Source organism: Schistocerca serialis, chromosome 11 (assembly GCF_023864345.2).
Source record: "Schistocerca serialis cubense isolate TAMUIC-IGC-003099 chromosome 11, iqSchSeri2.2, whole genome shotgun sequence".
Classification (NCBI taxonomy): Eukaryota; Metazoa; Arthropoda; class Insecta; order Orthoptera; family Acrididae; genus Schistocerca; species Schistocerca serialis.
The window spans coordinates 115,048,527-115,071,559 of NC_064648.1; the positions used below are offsets into that span (position 1 = coordinate 115,048,527).

Below are 23,033 nucleotides of genomic sequence, written 5' to 3' on the forward strand. Positions count from 1 at the left end.
TGTGTCAATATTCCACAGACTGATGTTTCGTCTCCGGATCATAATGGTGTACCCAAGTTTCGTCTCCTGTCACAGTTAAATTGAGAAAGCCATCACCTTCATTCTCGTAATGAGAGAGGAGTTCCTGGAAATTTTCAAGTCTGTGCGCTTTCATTTCAGGAGTCAGCATCCGGGGTACCCATCGTGCACAGATCTTCCGAAGAATAATGTGACCCACATGTTCATGTGAAATGCCAATAGTGCTTACAGTTTCTCTCTGAGTGATACAGTGATTGTCCCGAATCAGTCTGTCAACATTTTGCTTGTGAAACTCAGTGCTTGCTGTTACTCTTTGTTTGTCAGGCTGGTCAGATGTTCCCGCCTCAATATCTTTAGACTTACTCGCCCAATGACGCACAGTACTCGTATCAACTGGAGCTGTAGTGAAGAGGCTAAGGAACAAGCCAATACCTGCCGCATACCTATGCTGCCAACTGTTGAAGAGTTACGAAGGTGGAAGCATTACTTTTCAGTCAACCCTCGTATTAGAAGAAGAACAGAAAAAACAGACAGTCTTTTAAAAACATTACAATTAGCATATGCAAAAACTCCACCTGCATGATTTTCTCTTGTGTTGATCGTCAGGACAGTCATGCAGGAGATTACAGCAGTAGTCTGCCATCGTGTGCTTGTCCCATCTACTTCGACATCCTTCTTCTATCACCTGCAAATGTTGATGGAATCTTTCACCTTGTTCCTCGCTGTAGCCACCAAGATCGTCCGGAAATCTATCGAGATGGCCGTGGAGGTAGTGAATCTTTATCCTCATATTAGCCCCCAAGCTTTTAAAGTTTCTGAGCATGTTTTGCACCAGTTCCTCATAATTATGTGCTTTGTAGTTACCCAATAAATTCTTGACAACAGAGACAAAACTGCTCCAGGCAGACGCTTCAATGCCATTCATAACTTCAATGAATTCCAAATCATATATAGCTTCCGAATTTGGAGACCATCAAATATACCAGCTTTTAATTTTTCATTACCGAGTCCAGGGAAACAGCCACTATTTTTGTCCAGTGCTTTCACAGATTGTTTCATTAGACCAAGCTTGACATGAAGTGGTGGAAGAATGATTTTGTCCCTGTCAAAGAATGGTACTTTTAAGATATTAGCTGCTCCTACAGTAAAGCTATCTCTTGATGACCATGAAACTTTTACCCAGTGATCATGATTTGCTCTGCTGTCTCACATGCAAACAAAGCAAGGGAATTTTGTGTATCCATTTTCCTGTCCAAGCAAAAAGTTAATAATTTTTAAATCAACACAGATAGGCCACCGGTGTTGACTACGGGGTGTTACAAAAAGGTACGGCCAAACTTTCAGGAGGGACCGCGCGACTGCTACGGTCGCAGGTTCGAATCCTGCCTCGGGCATGGATGTGTGTGATGTCCTCAGGTTAGTTAGGTTTAAGTAGTTCTAAGTTCTAGGGGACTGATGACCACAGCTGTTAAGTCCCATAGTGCTCAGAGCCATTTTTTTTTGAAACTTTCAGGAAACATTCCTCAGACACAAATGTGTCCGGAAACGCTTAATTTCCATGTTAGAGCTCATTTTAGTTCTTCCACCTACACTCACTGGAGCACATTATCATGATTTCATACGGGATACTCTACCTGTGCTGCTAGAACATGTGCCTTTACAAGAACGACACAACATGTGGTTCATGCACGATGGAGCTCCTGCACATTTCAGTCGAAGTGTCCATACGCTTCTCAACAACAGATTCGGTGACCGATGGATTGGTAGAGGCGGACCAATTCCGTGGCCTCCACGCTCTCCTGACCTCAACCCTCTTGACTTTCATTTATGGGGACATTTGAAAGCTCTTGTCTACGCAACCCCGGTACCAAATGTAGAGACTCTTCGTGCTCGTATTGTGGACGGCTGTGATAGAATACGCCATTCTCCAGGGCTGCATCAGCACATCAGGGATTCCGTGCGACGGAAGGTGGATGCACGTATCCTTGCTAACGGAGGACATTTTGAACATTTCCTGTAACAAAGTGTTTGAAGTCACGCTGGTACGTTCTGTTGCTGTATGTTTCCATTCCAGGATTAATATGATTTGAAGAGAAGTAATAAAATGAGCTCTAACATGGAAAGTAAGCGTTTCCGGCCACATGTCCACATAACATATCTTCTTTCTTTGTGTGTGAGGAATGTTTCCTGAAAGTTTGGCCGTACCTTTTTGTAACACCACATATAACGGAGTTTGTGGAGAATGTTCTGGATATTTTTATATTCCTCATGAAGATTCATTGAGTGGCCAATTGGAATGGATGCATAGCAGTTACCATTATGGAGCAAAACACGTTTTAGGCTACAGGTTGAGCAGTCGATAAAAAGCCTCCAGTCTTGAGGTTGATATTTTGGTAGTCCTACTTTTAGTAGTAAACCAGGGATGTCACTGCAGTAAACAAGTGCATCTTGACTGAAGTACGGAAGTAGATCTTATTGTCTTGTCCGGTAAGTTGTGGTTGTAGTTCCTGGTTGTAGACAATTTGTCTCATTTAGTCTAGACACCAAGAGTTCAGAAGATTGTTTATAAAGTCCAAGGTCTCTTATCAAATCATTAAGCTCTTCCTGACTGAAGAGCTAATGTCATGTGGAACTTCCTTCGTATTCAGATTCACTACTACTAGTGTTGAAGTCCTGCAAATCACCATCATTTTAAGGAAGTAGTTGTGGCAGAGTGGTGAACACCAGTATGGGAATGTCATCGCTATGTGGCACAGGTCGCCTTGCTGATTGTAAATGGGAATACCCTGTAGCTAAGAAACTAAAGCCAATTGGGGAAATATGTTTTCTGATTCAGCATGCCAAATATACCCAGTGTACATTCAAATATCACTGGCAACAAGATTTTTTTATATTTTTCCCCATTAGAGCTCTGTAGTTATTACACTTTTCACAGAATACATCTTTCTTTTCTAAATCAGTTAGTCTTATTTCCTTTGTCTTTCCAGTATACTGTAGTGAAAGAAGTTGTCACTGTAGCTGGTTGACATAAGCTAGAATTGATTTATCTAAATCAAAAGAGGAGAAACAAGTTCCTAACAGTATAAATTCCTTGCACGACAGCTGTGAAACTTGATGCAAAGCCCTCCTGTTCTTTGTCTTATTCGTATTTGTCACCGCCAGCTCCTACCTGTAATCCTTAATAAGCATTTTACTTTTATCAGTCTCAGTTATGAAAGTCAGGATGTCATCATCACAACAAACGACATCCTAGAATGTTGCATTTTCAGAAATATTAGTGTTGTTACTCCATTCTTCTGGAACAACGTTGTCTTCAACTGCACCTGATATACTGCAGCCAGCCATTGTGGAATAGCTTAACACAGTCTGTTGTGTTACGGAATTCCAGGCAGCTACAAACATATGTACAACACTGGGCCCCAACAGTTCCTTCCTTTCTCCCAAAGAATGAAATAGGATGTTACACAACTGCTACTCTATTTGGCTTTAAGGGAAGTACGCATGGTGAAATTGGTCAAAAAGTGAAATTTTCTGTTTATTATTTCTTAATATTTGATCTCTCCTGAATAATTTGATGCATCATTTGCCAATTAATTCCAATTGGAATTGTATTTTTTATTATTTCAAGGTTAATAGTGTCAGCGTAAAAATATTCAGTCATTCTGCACCGACTTCCTGAAGTATCTCTATCTCCGGAACTATCCAGTCTAGAAAGCTGTGATTTTCAGCCATTTACTCCTTGAATTCAAACGAGAAAGGACCAACCATCATAATGGAAGAAGTAAAGTCTGCCATAGCTGCAATGAAAAATGGCAAAGCGGTAGGTACAGATACAATACCAGGAGAAATACTAAAATGCTTGAACCAAGAAAGAGAAATATTGTGGTTATGTAATAAAATATATGGCAGTGCTGAATGGCCTGAGGACTTTCTGACAACAGTAATGATTCCATTACCGAAAATAACAAGGAACCAAGAAATGCAGCGATCACAGGACAATCAGCCCCATTTCACATGCAGCCAAAGTGATGTTAAGAATAATTAATAAAAGACTTTAAAAAGTAATGGAGGAGAATCTTGGCAAGGAGCAATTCGGCTTTAGATGGAATACGGGCACCATAGATGCAGTGGGGTTCCTACGGATCTTGGGAGAAAGGTTTATTGAAAAAGGGAGAGACCTATATACGTGCTTCATCGATCTAGAAAAGGCATTTGACAATGTGGTTTTGGACAAGCTGGCGACTATAATGAGGGAGAAGGGAGTGGACTGGAAAACCAGAAGACTTGTAAACTCATTATATCTTAATCAAAAAGGTTCAATTAAAGTGAGAGGAGAAAGTACAAACTGGATCGGACTAGGAAAAGGAGTAAGACAAGGATGCTGTCTATCACCTACTCTTTTCAACCTCTACTTGGAAAGTATGATTGACCAATGCTCATTAGATGACAAAGGCATAGAAATTGGAGGAAGAAGAGTAGGGCGTTTGAGGTTTGTTGATGACATGGAGCTTCTAGCCACAGGGGAAAAAGAATTACAGGATTTGATGGACGCCATTGAAACTAATGGGGGAAAAAAATGGAATGAAAATTAACACAAATAAAACAAAAGTATTGGCACTAGGGGGAAATAAGGAAGTAAAAATTATGCTGAATGGAGAAATACTAGAACAGGTGCAAAATTTTAAGTATCTTGGAAGCAGGATAGACACTGACTGGAAGTGCACCACAGAAATTAAAACAAGGATAGCAATGGCAAAATAGGTGTTTTATAAGAAAAGGAGAATTTTCTGCAGCGGTCTGGACAGAGAACTCAGGAAGAGACTCAAAATGTCTTGTATGAAGTGTTCTCCTATATGGCGCTGAAACATGGACTATGAGGAAGAAAGACAGAGAAAGGCTGGAGGCTGTTGAGATCTGGACATGGCGGAGGATGGAAAGAATAAGTTGGATGGACAGGGTAAACAATGAAGAGGTATTGAGAAGAATGGGAGAGAAAAGACAGTTACTAGATGTAATAAAGAGAAGAAAAAGAAACTGGATTGGGCATACATTAATAAAGAGTGACAGACTGATAAAAACAGTTTTAGAAGGTTATGTAGAAGGGAAAAGGAAGCAAGGAAGGAAGAGATTCCAGATACTGGATGACATGATGGACGGTACAACATACAGCAGCCTTAAGAAGGAAGCAATGGATCGCAGAAAATGGAGAGGCAAAGGACCTGCTAATATAGCAGATAACTGATGATGATGATTACTCCTTGAATTCAAGTCAATGTTCATGTTACGAGATTGGATGCAGTGTGTAAACAGGAATGGTGGTACTGCATATGCATTTTGTGGAGACTATAAATGGTAAAGGAAGACTTATAGACAAAAACATTGATGAACCCCAACATTGTTATGAAATGGCAGTAAGAAACAATACACATGACCTACAAGGGATAAAAAGAGCAGCTCGGGCTACATTCTTCCACATATTATCCACTGATGATACACCTATATATCGTCTTTGCCCACCTGGTGCTGATTCATGGTGCAAGTACTGCTAAGCTCAGGCAGTGGGTCCAGAGAATGATTTAGGCACAATAACAGCAAACCTTCTGCAGTGATGGAAGCTATTAAACTGATGTATAGAGAATTAGCTTATCCTGACCTTTTCAAATGTCTGCATAGTCAAATGCAAAACTGGAATGAGTCTTTAAATAATGTAATTTGGACCCACATAACAAAAAATGTGTTTGTAGGAATGAAAACTCTATGCTTGGGTGTTGGTGACACTGTGATAATGTTTAATGATGGTGTAGGTCAGAAATCGAACCCACATATACTTAGAGACATTTATTTTACCTGGATTAATGTCAGAAGTACAGCTCTGAACAAACAAACAAAATTAAAAACAAAGAATAAACATCAAACCATAGAAATCAGCAACTTGTCCAGAGAACAAACAGTGCACTTCACTGGTCGGCCTCTTGTTCCCACACAGCCCCCCCCCCCCTTAAAGTGTGGAGTACCTGGGATGTAGGGGTACTTGAATTTGACTTGTTGTGAACTTGTGCATCAGCTGAATATATTAATATATGTCATATAAATATGCAAAGCAAAATGACAGGCCTTGTAACATTGTGTCAGTGAATCTCTGCCAGGTTTGGGCTGCATTTTTATGACCAAACGGCATAAACAAAAACTCAAACAGGTCAAAAGGTGCAATAACTGCTGTCTTTAAGGGTGGTTTGAGTTGGCTGAAAGCATTACTCATTTCTGGTGTCCATTTTAATAGTCTCTTGTGCTTGGCATACTTACCCGCAAGCGTGTCCATTAGTGGTACCTGGGTGGCAGCTATTACTGGCAAATGACGACAGTAAAAATTTACTATGCCTAAAAATCATCTATGGTGCTTATGGTCTGTTGGCTTTGGTAGATTACGCAATGTGGCAACCTTTTCTGGCTAAGTTTGGATCCCATTGGCCGAGACTCCGTGGCGCAACAGTAGTGCATCTGACTCCAGATCAGAAGGTTGCATGTTCACATCATGTCAGGGTCACCAATTATGTAGGTCAGAAATCAAACCCACATATACTTAGAAATATTTATTTTACTTGGATAATGTGTAACTAATGAGAAGGTATTGAATAGAATTGGAGAGAAGAGAAATTTGTGGCACGACTTGACTAGAAGAAGGGATCGGTTATTAGGGCATATTCTGAGCCATCAAGGGATCACCAATTTAGTATTGGAGCGAAGTATGGAGGGTAAAAATCGTAGAGGGAGACCAAGAGATGAATACACTATGCAGATTCAGAAGGATGTAAGTTGCAGTAGGTACTGGGAGATGAAGAAGCTTGCACAGGATAGAGTAGCATGGAGAGCTGCGTCAAACCAGTTTCTGGACTGAAGACCACAACAACAACAGTGTCGGAAGTACAGCTAAAAAAACCATAGAAATAAGCCATTCGTCCAGAAAACAAGCAATGGTTCAAATGGCTCTGAGCACTATGGGACTTAACATCTGAGGTCATCAGTCCCCTAGAACTTAGAACTACTTAAACCTAACTAACCTAAGGACATCACACACATCCATGCCCGAGGCAGGATTCGAACCTGCGACCGTAGCAGTTGCGCGGTTCCGGACTGCGCGCCTAGAACCGCTAGACCACCGCGGCCGGCAACGAGCAATGCATGTCATTGACCGCTCTCTTGTTCCCACAATGGTAAAAGGGAAGAATTAGGGTACTTGAGCAACTAAGTATCACTCCAGGAGCCAACACACTGCAAGCCTTCCAGCGAATGGATTGACTCAGAAGTATGAAAGCCCAGTGTGCAACAAAGGAAGTGACTAAAGAAGCAAGATGCAGGAAAAGCAAGAAGCTTTTAGGTTTGTAGGATGATCAAGAACAGGATCCAGACAATGCTGATCATGAACCTGGCTGTTTCTAGGAACTGGCATGCCTCAATGTGTGAGTTAATATAAAATGAAACATTTAAACTTTATTTCCCAAAAATTACTTCTTTAAATATTTGACCCATTATCTCAGGAACTATGACAGATACATTTATCTAATTTTACACTGTTACCTCCTAGTATACTGCTGCTCCTGGACCACAAAAACATTTCTACCTATAATGGTTTTTTACTTACAGAAGCAAAAGTGCATTTTTAGACAATTGAACATAAATTTTAAAAAAATGATAACCAGCTAATTATTTGTCTGTATATTATGATTCTGGATCAATAATGTGAAAAGGAGTGAAACTATACTCCCAAAAATTTCAGATCTCTATCTGTCAAAGGTTCTGAGATAATGGGTCATCAGTATTGCATATTTAACACTGTAGGTATAGGCTGTACGTGCTCCCATTAACAGAGCGTATTATGCGCAGGTCCAGAGACTGCAGATTACTGGTGCAATTCAGGGGAAGATACACAATGTTTACATTTCTCGGAAATTGTGTTTCCTTGGGATGTACTGGGAATAGGTCAATAATAAGTAAAGTTTTCTGTCTTGTAACACTCTTCACAGCATTTAAGCACCTGAGAAAGTTTTTGTACTTTGAAGTACAAAATAGTTTTCATGTTTCGAAAATACCAGTGCATTAATAGTGACATAAACTTTTCACTTCCATGACTATTTTGTCTATACAATAGTACCATATCCTTTCTCTGCTTTTATCTCCATGGCATTTTCCTCCCTTCACAGAATATGATTTTGCAGGAAGTGTATTATAAAAGATGCCACTTGTCATCAGCATTGGGTTCATAACCCTTACCAATCGTGGCAATGTTATGTTCTTCCAATAGTTTATACTTTCTATGACCAGAGTCTCACTTTTTCCCCCTACACTTCGAAAAAACAGATTTTGACGTGTTTTTTTTTTTTTTTTTTTTTTTTATAATGATTTAACCGGCCTTTTGATGCTCTGAATTTTTCCTCCTGAAAACAATTAGTATTCATTTGGAAGTTCAGAATACTGTACATTTTGCCATTGCGTGAATTAAGAACTTTTGGACATTAAGTAGACTAAAATAAAGGACGATTGATTCACAGATCCAGTTATATGGCTCCTTCCGTGTATAGCGATTTTACAACTATGACGAGTGGGGCCTGAAGATGGCATCAATGTAGTGCCGAAACTGGTAGCACATAGAAGTTCATAAAATAAAATATACTTCTACAAATCATACAGCTGTTGGTAAATTATTGTATCAAGAAGTTCATGCTTGCCGTCATCCCATGTTCCATAATGGATCAACGAAGATTAAAATAAAGGAATTTTCATCACCAACATGTAGTTATTTAATATACAATGTATTTTGAACTTTTTGGTCAACTTCAACCCCAGCGGTCAGCTTCACCCCATTTGACGGTACTGATTGTACTCTGACTCAAACTTTTGGGACCCACACCTCCCTTGACCTGAATATGAACACGTCATTTCTTTTGCATAAGACATCCAACTCTTAAGTGTGGGCTAAACATAAGTTGAGAGAGAGTTGTTCTTTCTTTGTTAACTGTTGACATAACACATCTTAATCAAATTAATATGTTATTTCATCTTGCAAAGAAATCAATGAGAAGGTTCAGATTTCTTCATTATCATCAGTCCGTCCAATCTCGGCACAAGAATGGAAACTGCGACTCCCGTCTCTTTTTCCACATTCAGTGAAAGTTTGTATTTTGTATTGATGGCTGCCAGTGCTGAAAAATCTACCCTACATAAATAGGACATTGCAAAAGGTATCAAAACTTGTAGGGCCTTGTACCTGTGGATACTCCTACTTCACTGTGTGCCAAAACTCCAGCAGTGATGTGGAAGCAAACTTGGATTTTAGTGTGGATTCTGAAGACACATCAATAAATTGCTGTTGTTCTTCAGTGGTGAGAGTGAAGTTCTGTTATGAAGGATCTCAGATCCAGTTGGTTTGATCAACTTCTTCTGGAAAATATTTCAGAAATTAATCACTGAGCTCAATTAAGTAATCCACAAACACAGACTTTCAGCTGGAAGTTATTGTCTTCTAAAACCTTTTTAAGAGCAGGGGGAATGTAACAAAATCTTTATCATCCAACTTTTTCTTCCACAACAGCAGTTTCTTTCCTAGGGCTGACATGTTTTGTGACAGTTGCAGAATGGTGGTATCATTGAAGGGGTACCAGGGTGTGTACTCCCCAGGGAATCCGGGAAAAGCCTGGGAATTTTTTCATCCGGGGAAAACTCAGGAATTATTTGAAAATCCGGGAATTTTTCGTGGTTTTAACTTTCAGTTAAATTTGGTATGTTGACTGGCAAGAACTGATACTCTAACATAGAATATTACTGTATCCCGCTACTGCAGAATAATACTGCAGCAATAAAACATAAACGGTAGAAAAATACCAAAATAAAACTTTAGTTGCGTAGGAAATGTGCCATTTGCAACAACAAAACACTGCCCACACAAGCGTCTGCCAACAGCATAACGTGTTGAAGGCCTTATGATGAAGACTGCAATATGTCATAACAACGAGCTGCCTCTAATGAGCGTGACGTCACAACTGCTTACATTAGGTTCGTTTGAGCAATTGCCAGCGGGATCTTGCGCGTGCATATTTCAGTCGCATAGGAGCAGTACCTTCTCCAGTTACTTCGAGCCAGATGCTAACTGCAAAAAAAATTTTCTGGGATGCCCGAGTTGCCAGATAGACGGATGTGCAGAGCAGTCTGAGTTACAAAAGGACATCGCAATCTCGATTTCAATGGTTTGGAAACTAACGTGCTGTGTTTGGTGGAATTCAAATTTACACTTTCGTAATTACAAAAACATGCAGCGTATCGTAATACAAAAGTATGCAGTGTACATGTTGCTGCACATCATCAAAGATCTTTCCGAGACCTTTTTTTAAGGGGCGGCGGGAAGTTCTATGCCAATGATGTGTAAAACGTTAACCATTCAGAGGATTAACAAGTTTTATAGCTTGGGCAGTATACTGTCACTAACACACACGAAAAAGAAAGTATTTTCACTCAGGGAAGAGGTGTATATTTTAACCGGGAAAAATCGGGGAAGGTTTTTTTCCTTGTCCACATATACACCCTGGATACACTCGGTGAACGGAGTTTTTCAAAAGTATCAGGAAGATTCACCAGCTCAAAACACAGTTTGCAAACTTCGTGGAACTCAATAGTGAGAAGTTCATTCCCGAGTTCGTACACCCTTTGCAAGACATTACCGTGTGAAAGCCAGTAAGAATTACTGTAACAAATTGGAAAAATGTGCTCAGTCCCCACATCAACTCACGTTTGTTGAAAACATCTCAACTTATGTGAAGTTCATCACTTTGGTAACTGATTGCAAAACCACACGAAGGACAGGACTCGTGCTTTTTGATGCCAGTTTCTCTCGATGAATAAACTGTGTGCCCCAATAACATGAGAATCAGAGCTTGCAATCTGACATAACAGCCAGCCCTACTACAACCTCCATCTGTAAACACACCTACACAGTTTTCCCAGTTGATGTTGTTTTCTCCCATAAAAGAACAAAGTATTCCAAAGAGCTCTGTTGGTTTTGTTCCAAGAGTTATTTTCCTGCAGAAAAGAAGTTCTTCATGAAATTTGTTGTCACATATACACGGCACGTAACAAGCTAACTGTGCATCGTCTTAGCTGTCTGTAGCGTCATTCAACTGAATAGTGAAATCCTTACCATCTTTTGAGTCTTCAACCAACTAATCATTAATGTTGTCAGCTGTATTGACTATTTGATGACTAATAGTGTTGCCTTACAAAGGAAGACTTGGCAGGGGCCTGGCAGCCAACTAACTTATCATAATAGATATCATGCCCAGACACACTGGCTGTGACAACAACTAAAATTCTTCACTGCTGCCAGCTATCGAGGTCTTGTGAAGAGCAGTTTCCAGGATGAATTTTGACTCTGCAGTGGAGTGTACGACGATATGAAACACTGTTGCAGATTAACGTACTGGGACTCAAACCCAGGATCTTTGTATTTTGTGGGCAAGCACTTTACCGACTATAAAGGGATGGGATATGTGTCTGAATGAATGTTGTAATGGTCGCCTGGTCGTAGATATAGCTAATTGCTATAATCGCACTATTTCACTCCCATTTACGGAGCTTGTTAGCACTTGATGTTAGGTTGGCGCCATTAAAATGCATTGTGTTGTGGTAATCGCTGCTACTTGCTGGATCACTGCTGTCTCTCAATGCTGATGCTGGCTCTAAATCTGGTTGTCTAGGGTTAAAAACATGAGGTCCCGTGTTTTTTATATGCTTTTGATCATAAAGAACGAGCGAAACCAACAAATATGTAAACCTCAAATATTTATTACTCTGGTGGCCATCTTAATTCCATTGTCCACCAAAGACCATGACACAAGACAAAGTAGTATTTCCATTACATGTTCTTTGCATTGTTTATCCACCTCAAACCATAACACACATACACACTCTACCAAAGTGACATTCCGACTGCCTCCCGACCGTTCTTGCTGCTTGTATTTATAACATTGTCAAAGAACTACTAAAAAGAGATATAGTTTACAAGTCACATGTACATCTGTTATCATAATTTGTGCAGAAAAGTTATTAATTTGCATCGAGTGACATAATTTAACATGTTATTAAAATGACAGACAGATTTGTAGACTTGACAGAATAATTCTTTGTTACAAAAAGGCCGTTTTTTAGAAGTTTGTCAATTGACTTCTCTAATTTGCATAAATAAGTAATTAACATGAATTATTAAGAATTACATTGGTTTTCGTCTAAAATAGGATTGATTACGTGAATACTGAGTGAAAACGCTGCTAGTGAACAAATAGGTTTCACTGGGTGATTTTTATTTAAGGAGATCCAAAATACCTAAGTTGGCTACTATTTTTCGTACTTCATATTAATTATTTAAGATAAACTTAGTGTTTTTACATGATGACATTTGCTGTATCAGTGATCAAGTGATATTAACTTTTGTGTGGGTCAGTTATTCAGTATAATTTAATGGGTTGACTGTTTATGGAGACATGTTGTGCAATCATTGTTAACATACACAATAACTCTTCTATAATCATAAATACTCGTTAAACTGGTTGAATTTGGAGGGTATCACATACTTCATTAAAGTAAAGCCTTTAATATGTTCCGTTACAATGTCCAGGGTGAATATGTGGAAAAGTGAAATAAATTCCACGAATTTACATTGAATATTACTGCCTCTATCCTGTTTTGCAACTTATTTAGTGACGTACACTCATAAATTTACAAAATTGAGACACTGAACAAAATTTAAGATACACCTTTTCAATTTCCTTTTACAGAATCGCACGAGAGCCCACGAGCAGTGTCGATAGCGGAGAGCTCTACAATGTGACGGGGAGTGACGAAGTGGTGCAAATTTCCGAGAATGACAAAGCTGCCCCTGACGGGGACACCGACGACGAATGTGTGGAGATAACGGATGTGTCACGTGTGCCGACAAAGAGCTTCCAGTGCGGGTATTGCAGCCAGTGGTTCCCTACTGAGGGCCAGATGCAGATGCACACCCTGACACACACAGGCCGTACCACAATCTGGCGTGAGGTGCGGGAGGCGAAACAGGTGAAACTCAAACCGAAGCCCATCTGGACACTGAGGGCACAGCACACATGCGGAGACTGTGGCGAGGCGTTCGACCGGTTGGAGCACCTCATGCGGCATCGCCTCGGCCACATACGGGCTGCGCTCAGGAAACCGTTCAGCGTGCCGAAACTGTTCGGTGTGCCGAAACCGTCTGGTGTGCCACAACCGCAGCCGCAGGTATCGGCGACCCCTGATTCCCGCCACACAGTTGCAGCCGTTTCGGCGAGGACGTCGCCAAAGAGAAGTAAACGACCTTTTTTGTGCTGGGCCCGTAGTCGCAAAATATTTTTAAAGAACTATCTTTCCCGTTTGAAGCTGTCACTTATTTACTGTTCATGATTGTGTTCTGGTATCACACGAGAACTTCATCCCGTGTTCTCTTTTTGTATTTCTTATTTTCTCAGTACTCCCACCTTCTTGCCATGGTGTTCCTGAGCTCGTATTTTTTTCTGTCTTGAAAGCGTTGATACTGTCCCTCTGAACAGGGTGATCTAAAAGTCATCTACAGCAAAAAGTAATCAAGTGTGTGTGTGTGTGTGTGTGTGTGTGTGTGTGTGTGTGTGTGTGTGTATACGTGTATCGTATGTACTTTATTTCATAACTCCACACACACAGCTTGTAAAATATGCTCAAAATTATTTCCCTGTTTAGTAACATCACAAACTTGTTTTACCATGTGCACATATGAAGCACATTGACACTGATTTCTTAATCTCTGTTGTGATCTTTACCTCCATCAATGGGTGTGGTCTGTTTTCAGTGCTAATTGAGAAGAGGGTGGAGATGGAGCAGTGATGCAACCCACCCCCCCTTGAAAGTTTGTGGGTGGGGGCAAGATATGGTTTCTGTCCCTCTCCCTTAAGTTCACTTAGAGGTGTAAAAGATCTATGGGCAGAGACAGTGATAAAAATTATGCAAATAAGCAATTAGTGTGTTGGTTGACAGCAGTTTTTGTATATGACAAACTGTCCCATCCTTGAATGGTACTATCTAACAGATAACATTAAATTGGCTTATTACTTGAAATATAATGTGTCCTGTATTATCGTAATATTCAAAAACAAATCCAAAATGGGGTAAATCGGAGTGGTTAGTGTCTTATCTGTGGCTACATTACAAACAAAAGAGCGACAGTGTTCTATGCTGTGGCAGTATTAGGTCTATCCACATAGTAAGCGACAGAAGACCACAGAAAGATAGAAGTAAGGAAAAAAAGTTAGGGAGAAGTTCAAAAAGGATAAGACGAATCTTTTTCATCAAGATTCTGTTGCACATATTCAGCAAAGTGAAGATAGGGTACATATGATCGCCCTGGTCATGCAGTATCTGCTGGCTGATTAGGAAAAAGCTAGAATCGGTCACAATCAGTTTCACGAGTTGAATGGAAAGTGCACTGAGCAACTAAGAAATCAAATATTGGCTGGCCATGAGAAATTGGATGAGAACATTCTGTAGACATTCTAAAAGCAGCTCTTGCTAATCTTAATAATGCAGAAGTATTTTATACGCTGTTAGAGAAAGTTGAAGATCATTCTGAGAATCGAAGTCTGAAAGACCCAAATATTTCGTGGCCAAGAAAAATACAAGTGTGATTAAAACACAGAAACATTGTTTATTCCCAGAGAATTGTCTCCTGATTGGATGTTAAAAAAATCCGTTTAAAATGCCAGACCTCTTTCTAAATGAGATTTATTGTAAGGTCCAACGAAGGGGACCCAAACTGACTGTTGCATCTTGAAGAGAGATTTGTTGTGTCCTCCCATACAAATCCTCCATCTTCATGACATTTGGAAGAGTACACAGCAGACTCTAACCTGTACAGGCTTTGTGCACAACTTGAAAACCTGTGAAACATTACAACTGATGTAGGACTGTATAATGTTAATGTATCCTCTGTGGAATACATCTTAAAGAACTTGTTTTGGGAAATTATTTACCTTATCATTCTGATTACAATTTCTGTGCTGTGTGACTGAGTCTTTCCCGACATATTAGTTGTAGAAATGATTCTCGGGTAAGATGTCAGATGTCGTCGTGAAGTACCCACAGTGTTTCAGCTGACAAATGTCTTCGAGTGTGACAGACACACTGCTGAGCTAATGCAGCCTCTTCTCTGTGCCAGCCGTAGTAGGTAACACACAGGTGTGAAGGTGCCAAATTCAGTGCTTCGAGGAGTGAAAAATTCGGTTGGCAGAGTTAAAACCTACATGCTTGTGGCGATATGTGAATGGCGCTTTTATACTCTGGCACTGGCACTGCATGGCTGGATATATTTGCACAACATCTAAATTCTCTATATTCTCAGTTTACAACGGAGATGAAGAAAAATGTTGAACTACTGTTTGTGGTTGTGTTGGTGTGTAGGAAAGGGGACCGTACCTTGGATCATGATGTGTACCATAAATCAATACACAAAAACTTATACTTATCAGCCACGAGCTGTCACTATCCTGTGGAAAGAAGTGGCATATCGAGGACGTCAGTCCACAGAGCAAGAGCCGTATCAGATTCAGACAGCTTGTCCCACAAGCTATGCCGCATCCGTACTGTACTCCTGCAAAATGGATATTCCAAATGGGAGATTTGTTGTGCCTTAAACCTGATGTATGTTAGAGCTCTTCTAGGTTCAGTGGAGGACAGTCTCGGTTTGAGAAGGCCTCGTGTTTATAAGATTCCTTGTAGTTGCAGGAAGTCATACATCGGACAAACTTGTCACATCTCGGAACACAGATGTGTCGAATATTAGTGACACCAAAGTTCTTTCATTGTCGACTTCGTTCTGGGACAGCATATTGAAAGAAGTGGTGGAAATTTGCAGCTTGGCAATTTTATGAATGGAGAGACGGGGTTCAAAATTAGGACCACATGGGATCCAGCTCTGGCAATACTAAAGTCTCAGTGATCACAAAGAGGAACTATGTGTCATACAAGGGATAATCAATCACTGAAACAGAAGAAGGCATTAAAGAACTGAGTCACAGAAAACAACATAACAATCAAGAACAATTCAGAAACATCATAAAGAACACAAAAAAGGACAGAAGATAAATTGGAAGAGCACAAGAGAGAACACAGTGAGCTTATGAAGATAATTTGGGATGAACGAAGAAAGAAGAAAACATTGTGACTGCTCAAGTCCAGACGCTCTTTTAAAATGGAATAAAAAGAAATACTGATAATAGTTATAATAAATAACAACAACAATAGGTTTATCTGTGGCCACTCGATATTGCAGCTTAGAGGAAATCCAAGCTCCAGTTTGTGACTGGTCTCGGAGCAAAGTTCCACTATGTTTCTTTTTCAAAATTAAAAGAACAAAATTCTTTCCATGAAGCTGGACCTATAAACTTAGGCTCATTTTTAATTTTTAATGTTATTGAATTGCTTCTCTTTGTAGAACAACAGGAGAGGAATTCATGGCGGGCCACATCAAACCAGTCAGAAGACTGATGGGGGAAGGGGGGGGGGGGGGGGGGGGGAGAGACGACACATAGCACTGACTGCCTAACACCCCTTCCCACCCTAGTGTGTGCTTAACACCTTCACTGAAAGATCTATGCCTAATTTACATTCACATTAGAGGAAATCAGTGAATACACTACTGGACATTAAAATTGCTACACCATGAAGAAATGCAGATGATAAACGGGTATTCATTGGACAAATATATTATACTAGAACTGACATGTGATTACATTTTCACACAATTTGGGTGCATAGATCCTGAGAAATCAGTACCCAGAACAACCACCTCTGGCCGTAACAGCCTGGGCATTGAGTCAAACAGGGCACGGATGGCGTGTACAGGTATAGCTACCCATGCAGCTTCAACACGATACCGCAGTTCATCGAGAGTAGTGAGTGGCATATTGTGACGAGCCAGTTGCTCGGCCACCATTGACTAGACATTTCCAATTGGTGAGAGATCTGGAGAATGTGCTGGCCAGGGCAGCAGTCTAACATTTTATGTATCCAGAAAGGACCTGCAACGTGCAGTCGTGCATTATTCTGCTGAAATGTAGGGTTTCGCAGGGATCGAATGGAGAGTATAGCCATGGGTCGTAACACATCTAAAATGTAACGTCCACTGTTCAAATTGCCGTCAATACGAACAAGAGGTGATCGAGACGTGTAACCAATGGCACCCCATACCATCACGCCGGGTGATACGCCAGTATGGTGATGACGAATACATGCTTCCAATGTGCATTCACCTCAATGTCCCCAAACATGGATGCGACCATCATGATGCTGTAAACAGAACCTGGATACATCCAAAAAAAAGACATTTTCCCATTCGTGCACCCAGGTTCCTCATCGAGTACACCATTGCAGGTGCTCCTGTCTGTGATGCAGCGTCGAGGGTAACCGCAGCCGCGGTCTCCTAGCTAATAGTCCGTGCTGCTGCAAATGTCGTCGAACTGTTCGTGTAGATGGTTGTTGTCTTGCAAAGGTCCCCATCTATTGATTCGGGGATCGAGACGTGGCTGCATGATCTGTTACAGCCATGCGGATAAGATGCCTGTCATCTCGACTGCTAGTGATACGAGGCCGTTGGGATCCAGCACGGCGTTCCTTATTACCCTCCTGAACCCACCGATTCGATATTCTGCTAACAGTCATTGGATGTCGACCAACGCGAGTAGCAATGTCGCGATACAATAAACCACAATCACGATAGGCTACAATCCAACCTTTGTCAAAGTCGGAAATGTGATGGTACGCATTTCTCCTCCTTACACGAGGCATCACAACAACGTTTCACCAGGCAACGCTGGTCAACTCCTGTTTGTGTATGAGAAATCGGTTGGAGACTTTCCTCATGTCAGCACGTTGTAGGTGTCGCCACCGGCGCCAACCTTATGTGAATGCTCTAAAGCTAATCATTTGCATATCTCAGCATCTTCTTCCTGTCAGTTAAATTTTGCGTCTGTAGGACGTCATCTTCTTGGTGTAGCAATTTTAATGGCCAGTAATGTAGGTTTGTTTGTCTCGCCCCCTGCCCCCCCCCCCCTCCCCCGGGCCAAACCCTCCCCCTTTCCCCTCCAAAAAAAGTGAAAGTCAGTTTGCTTGCCCCAGCGCACTAATAAAAAAACTGGCGGTCACATTCAGGTCGGTAACCCACTGCCGGCCACAGCGTCCCTGGTACACCTTCACCGATCGTCGAGGCTCAGTTCCGAAGCAGGACTCGTCACTAAAGTCAATTCTATTCCATTCGGAGAGATTACAGGCTGAAGGTGTGTCTGCAGATGTCCCGGATGCTAATGGATACCCACATGACTGGTCTCGACTCGTGAGCCGTGGGACGAACTAGGCGGCAACACGATACATTCTGTGATGCATTGTCAGGATTTTATGACACGATCCAACTCAAATGTTACATTCTTCTGCAACCTCACGGATAGTCAGTCTTCAAGTGGCACGCACAAGTTCGTCGATGTTCCAGACGTGAGCACTGTCGGTAGATGTCGAAGGCCGTCTTAGACTTCCGTCTGGCCATTTGTAAACTGTGTGAACCATTGGTAAGATTGAGGACGGCTTAAGTACTCATCATTGTAGGCTTCCTGCATCGATTATTGTGTCTCTGTAAAGCTTTTCTTGAGTTCCATGCAAAATTTCATGCAGACATGTTGTCTTCTTAACTCTGCCTTCTTGAAATTTGCAAACTGTGCGACACAACGCTCTACTCAATAAAGCAGTGAACAGTAACTAACAGACCTACAACAATGAAACTTCTGGCAGTTATACAGTAAACACAGGTGTAGGCAGGGATGCCAACCACATTTTGCTCGCAGTTATACAGTAAACACAGGTGTAGGCAGGGATGCCAACCACATTTTGCTCCAACAGACCATTGGTGTGAAATTATGAATGTTCCAGAATTTTTTGAAAAGCCCAGTAAATCTGCCATAGCTGAGCCCTCTATTTCCACAGGAAATTTAGTAGGTTATTCTACCACAAAAAGCTTGGACATGATGAGTACATTCTGGGATTCAGCTATTAAAGACTCTTTGGAAACACATTCGACAGAAGTTCTTATTAATTGTAATGGTGGTTGTGGACTGGATAATACGTGGGACCAGTTGATTTCTTTAATTTCTTGACAAAGACAAAATATTACTCCTGGTGCCATATCTATGAACAGTTAACTTTTTCACCTTTTCCTCTCAATTTTAACTCTGCTGTTTGCCTTCGTGGCCGAGATGATAACAACATTCAACAGAGGGGGTAGTGGAGCTGAGATCTATGCATGCCAATCTCAGGCATAAACTTGGCAACATTTGGTATATAACTCATTCGAAGGTGGCTGCCCGGTTGTCAGCCACAATATTGTGGCATGATGTCGACGTCATCTGTCTAAAATCCTGAAACCCAAGGAAGGCTCGTCTTGAGCATAGTTTTGTAAAAAAAATATATATAGGAGGGCCCAAAAATAACCGGAATTTCTTTCTAGAAAGCATATACTATATTGTTTTCAAATACAACCTTAATCTCCTTTGAAGTACTCTCCATTAGCATTAATACGCTTTTCCAAACGTTCATTCCAGTGTTCTAAGCACCTTTTAAATTCGTCCTCTTTGATACCTGCTAGCACTTTCGTGATATTGCGTTTTACGTCTTCCACATCCGCAAAACGCTTCCCTCTCAAGTCTCTTTTCATCCTCGGTAATAGGAAGAAGTCCGAAGGTGCTAAATCCAGCGAATAGGGCGCATGGGTCAAGGTAGTCGTCTTCGTCGAGGTCAAAAACTGGCGAATGCTGAGAGCCGTGTGCGCAGCAGCATTGTCGTGATGCAGGAACCACACGCCGGAATCCCACAAAGCTGCGTGTTTTTGCGACAAACTTCTGCGAAGCCGTTTCATAACCTCCAAATAGAATTGCTGGTTTACTGTCTGGTGCCAAAAAAAAAAAAAAAAACTTCCATTGTGATGACTATCGTTTACTTTCTGGATCGCACCCATAGCACCACGACTCATCACTTGTAATGATTTTGTTGAAGAAATGTGGATCATCTTTGAACGCGTCCTTCATTTCGAGACAGGCTTGAATGCGGCGATCCCCTTGATCTCTGGTAAGAAGCTTCAGCACGAATTTTGCTGCAAATCTTTGCATCCCCAAATCGATGGTCAAGATGCACTGAATTGAGCTCCCAGACAAGTTCTTGAGTTGGTCGATCTTAACTGATGAGATCATGGATTTTGTCAATGTTGTCTTCGCTTCGAGCAGGTGAAAGTCGACCAGAATGGGGCCGATCTTCAACCATTATTTCTCCCTTTTTAAACCGAGAAAACCATTCGTACACTTGCGTTTTACTAAGAGCAAGGTCTTTGTAGGTTGTCTGAATCATCAACAGTTACTGCTGCTTTCTTGCCAAGCAAGAAACAAAACTTCACTGCCGCACCTTGTTTGTAAGAACTAGCCATTTCCTCATGTCACGTCTGCGCTGTACGCACACTCAAAGAACTGCCAAAGAAACCACGCTTCTCACTGTTGGGTGACGCCGTGTGGCAGAATGACTCGGCAGAGCTCCTACTACAACCCTCTGGCGGCGCAACCTGCTGCTACAAGTACACGATGTGCAGCATTATGAGTCTGGTTACTTTGGGGTCCCCCCTCATGTTAAATAGGAACCCCCATTTTTTATTACATATTCGTGTAGTACGTAAAGAAATATGAATGTTTTAGTTGGACCACTTTTTTCACTTTGTAGTAGATGGCGCTGTAGTAGTCACAAACATATAAGTACGTGGTATCACGTAACATTCCGCCATTACAGACAGTATTTGCTTCGTGATACATTACCCGTGTTACATGGACCATTTACAAATTGTAGAAAAGGTTGATATCGTGTTGCTGTATGGCTATTGTGATCAAAATCCCCAACGGGCGTGTGCTGTATATGCTGCTCGGTATCCTGGACGACATCATCCGAGTGTCCGGACCGTTCGCCGGATAGTTAAGTTATTTAAGGAAACAGGAAGTGTTCAGCCACATGTGAAACGTCAACCACGACCTGCAACAAATGATGATGCCCAAGTAGGTGTTTTAGGTGCTGTCGCGGCTAATCCACACATCAGTAGCGGACAAATTGTGCGAGAATCAGGAATCTCAAAAACGTCGGTGTTGAGAATGCTACATCGACATCGATTGCACCCATACCGTGTTTCTATGCACCAGTAACCGCATGGTGACGACTTTGAATGTCGTGTATAGTTCTGCCACTGGACACAAGAGAAATTACGGGACGATGACATATTTTTTGCGTGTGTTCTATTTAGCGACAAAGTGTCATTCACCAACAGCGGTAACGTAAACTGGCATAATACGCACTATTGGGCAACAGAAAATCCACGATGGCTGCGACAAGAGGAACGTCTTCGACTCTGGCGGGTTAATGTATGGTGCGGCATTATGGGAGGAAGGATAATTGGCCCCCATTTTATCGATGGTGACCTAAATGGCGCAGTGTATGCTGATTTCCTACATAACGTTCTACCGATGTTACTACAAGATGTTTCACTGCATAACAGAATGGCGATGTACTTCCAACATCATGCATGTCCGGCACATAGCTCACATGCGGTTGAAGCAGTATTGAAGAGCATATTTCATGACAGGTGGATTGGTTGTCGAAGCACCATACCATGGCCTGCACGTTCACCGGCTCTGACATCCCCGGATTTCTTTCTGTGGGTAAAGTTGAACAATATTTGCTATCGTGATCCACCGACAATGCCTGACAACATGCGTCAATGCATGTGCCAACATTACGGGAGGCGAATTACTTGCTGTTGAGAGGAATGTCGTTACACGTACTGCCAAATGCATTGAGGTTCATGGACATCATTTTGAGCATTTATTGCATTAATGTGGTATTTACAGGTAATGACGCTGTAACAGCATGCATTCTCAGAAATGATAAGTTCACAAAGGTACATGTATCACATTGGAACAACCAAATAAAATGTTCAAATGTACCTTCGTTCTGTATTTTAATTTAAAAAACCTACCTGTTACCAACTGTTCGTCTAAAATTGTGAGCCGTATGTTTGTGACTATTACAGCACCATCTACCACAAAGCGAAAAAAGTGGTCTAAGTAAAACATTCATATTTCTTTACGTACTACACGAATATGTAATAAAAAATGGGGGTTCCTATTTAAAAAACGCAGTTGATATCCGTTTGACCTATGACAGCGCCATCTAGCGGGCCAGTCATAGTGCCATCTGGTTTCCCCTTTCAAGCTGGATGAGTTTCGTTCTTTGTAGTTTTTTTGTTTGATGCTTATTTCGTGAGATATTTGGCCCAGTCATGATCAATGGTCCACCCTGTATATATGATTTTCAGATTATTGGTATGGTTGGAAGATTTAAAGTCAAAGTTGGAAGTCTTCCTTTTTAAATCATGGTACACTTAAAAAATCCAGAGCACTGTTTTCGCTGCACTAAGTTGTAGGAGGTGAGCAGTAGATGAGGATGATTGTGGGAGGGGGAGTGGCATGGACAAAACGTGAATGAGGGTCCTGAACCAAGCTTTTGGAAAGAAAAAGAGGAGTGTGTGGAGAAGAAAGATGTGATGAATAAAGAAAGAGAAGTTTTCTATTAAAGACAAGAGTGAACAGGTAGTGGGGAGGTGGCTGAAGTTTTGTTGTGATTTGACATGGAGCTTGTATAGGTGTCAAGGTTTTGGGAGTACGCTGATAAAGGGTGGCAGGTGAAATTATGGGCTGGTTGATGTCAAGTTTGTGGGGCGGGAGAGAAAGGATATCCAAAAGCAGACAGTCTTTACTTTAGGTACTACAGTAATACTGTGATAATCGCCGGTCCCGATAGTCCGGAGTGGACGGAGGGATAATACAGAATCTCAAGTGCTGGTACAGTGGTATTTTTGTGCA

At 41.3% G+C, this 23,033-nt stretch overlaps 1 protein-coding gene across 3 annotated transcripts in view; it reads left to right on the forward strand.

Annotated features, from left to right (window-relative positions):
• LOC126426810 (uncharacterized) overlaps positions 1-23,033 on the forward strand; it is a 188,268-nt gene that overhangs the window by 161,334 nt on the left and 3,901 nt on the right. For all 3 annotated transcript variants that reach the window (XM_050088811.1, XM_050088812.1, XM_050088813.1), the window contains one exon: positions 12,837-13,381. In XM_050088811.1, the coding sequence (XP_049944768.1) occupies positions 12,837-13,381 (545 nt within the window). The remainder of the gene's footprint in view (positions 1-12,836; positions 13,382-23,033) is intronic.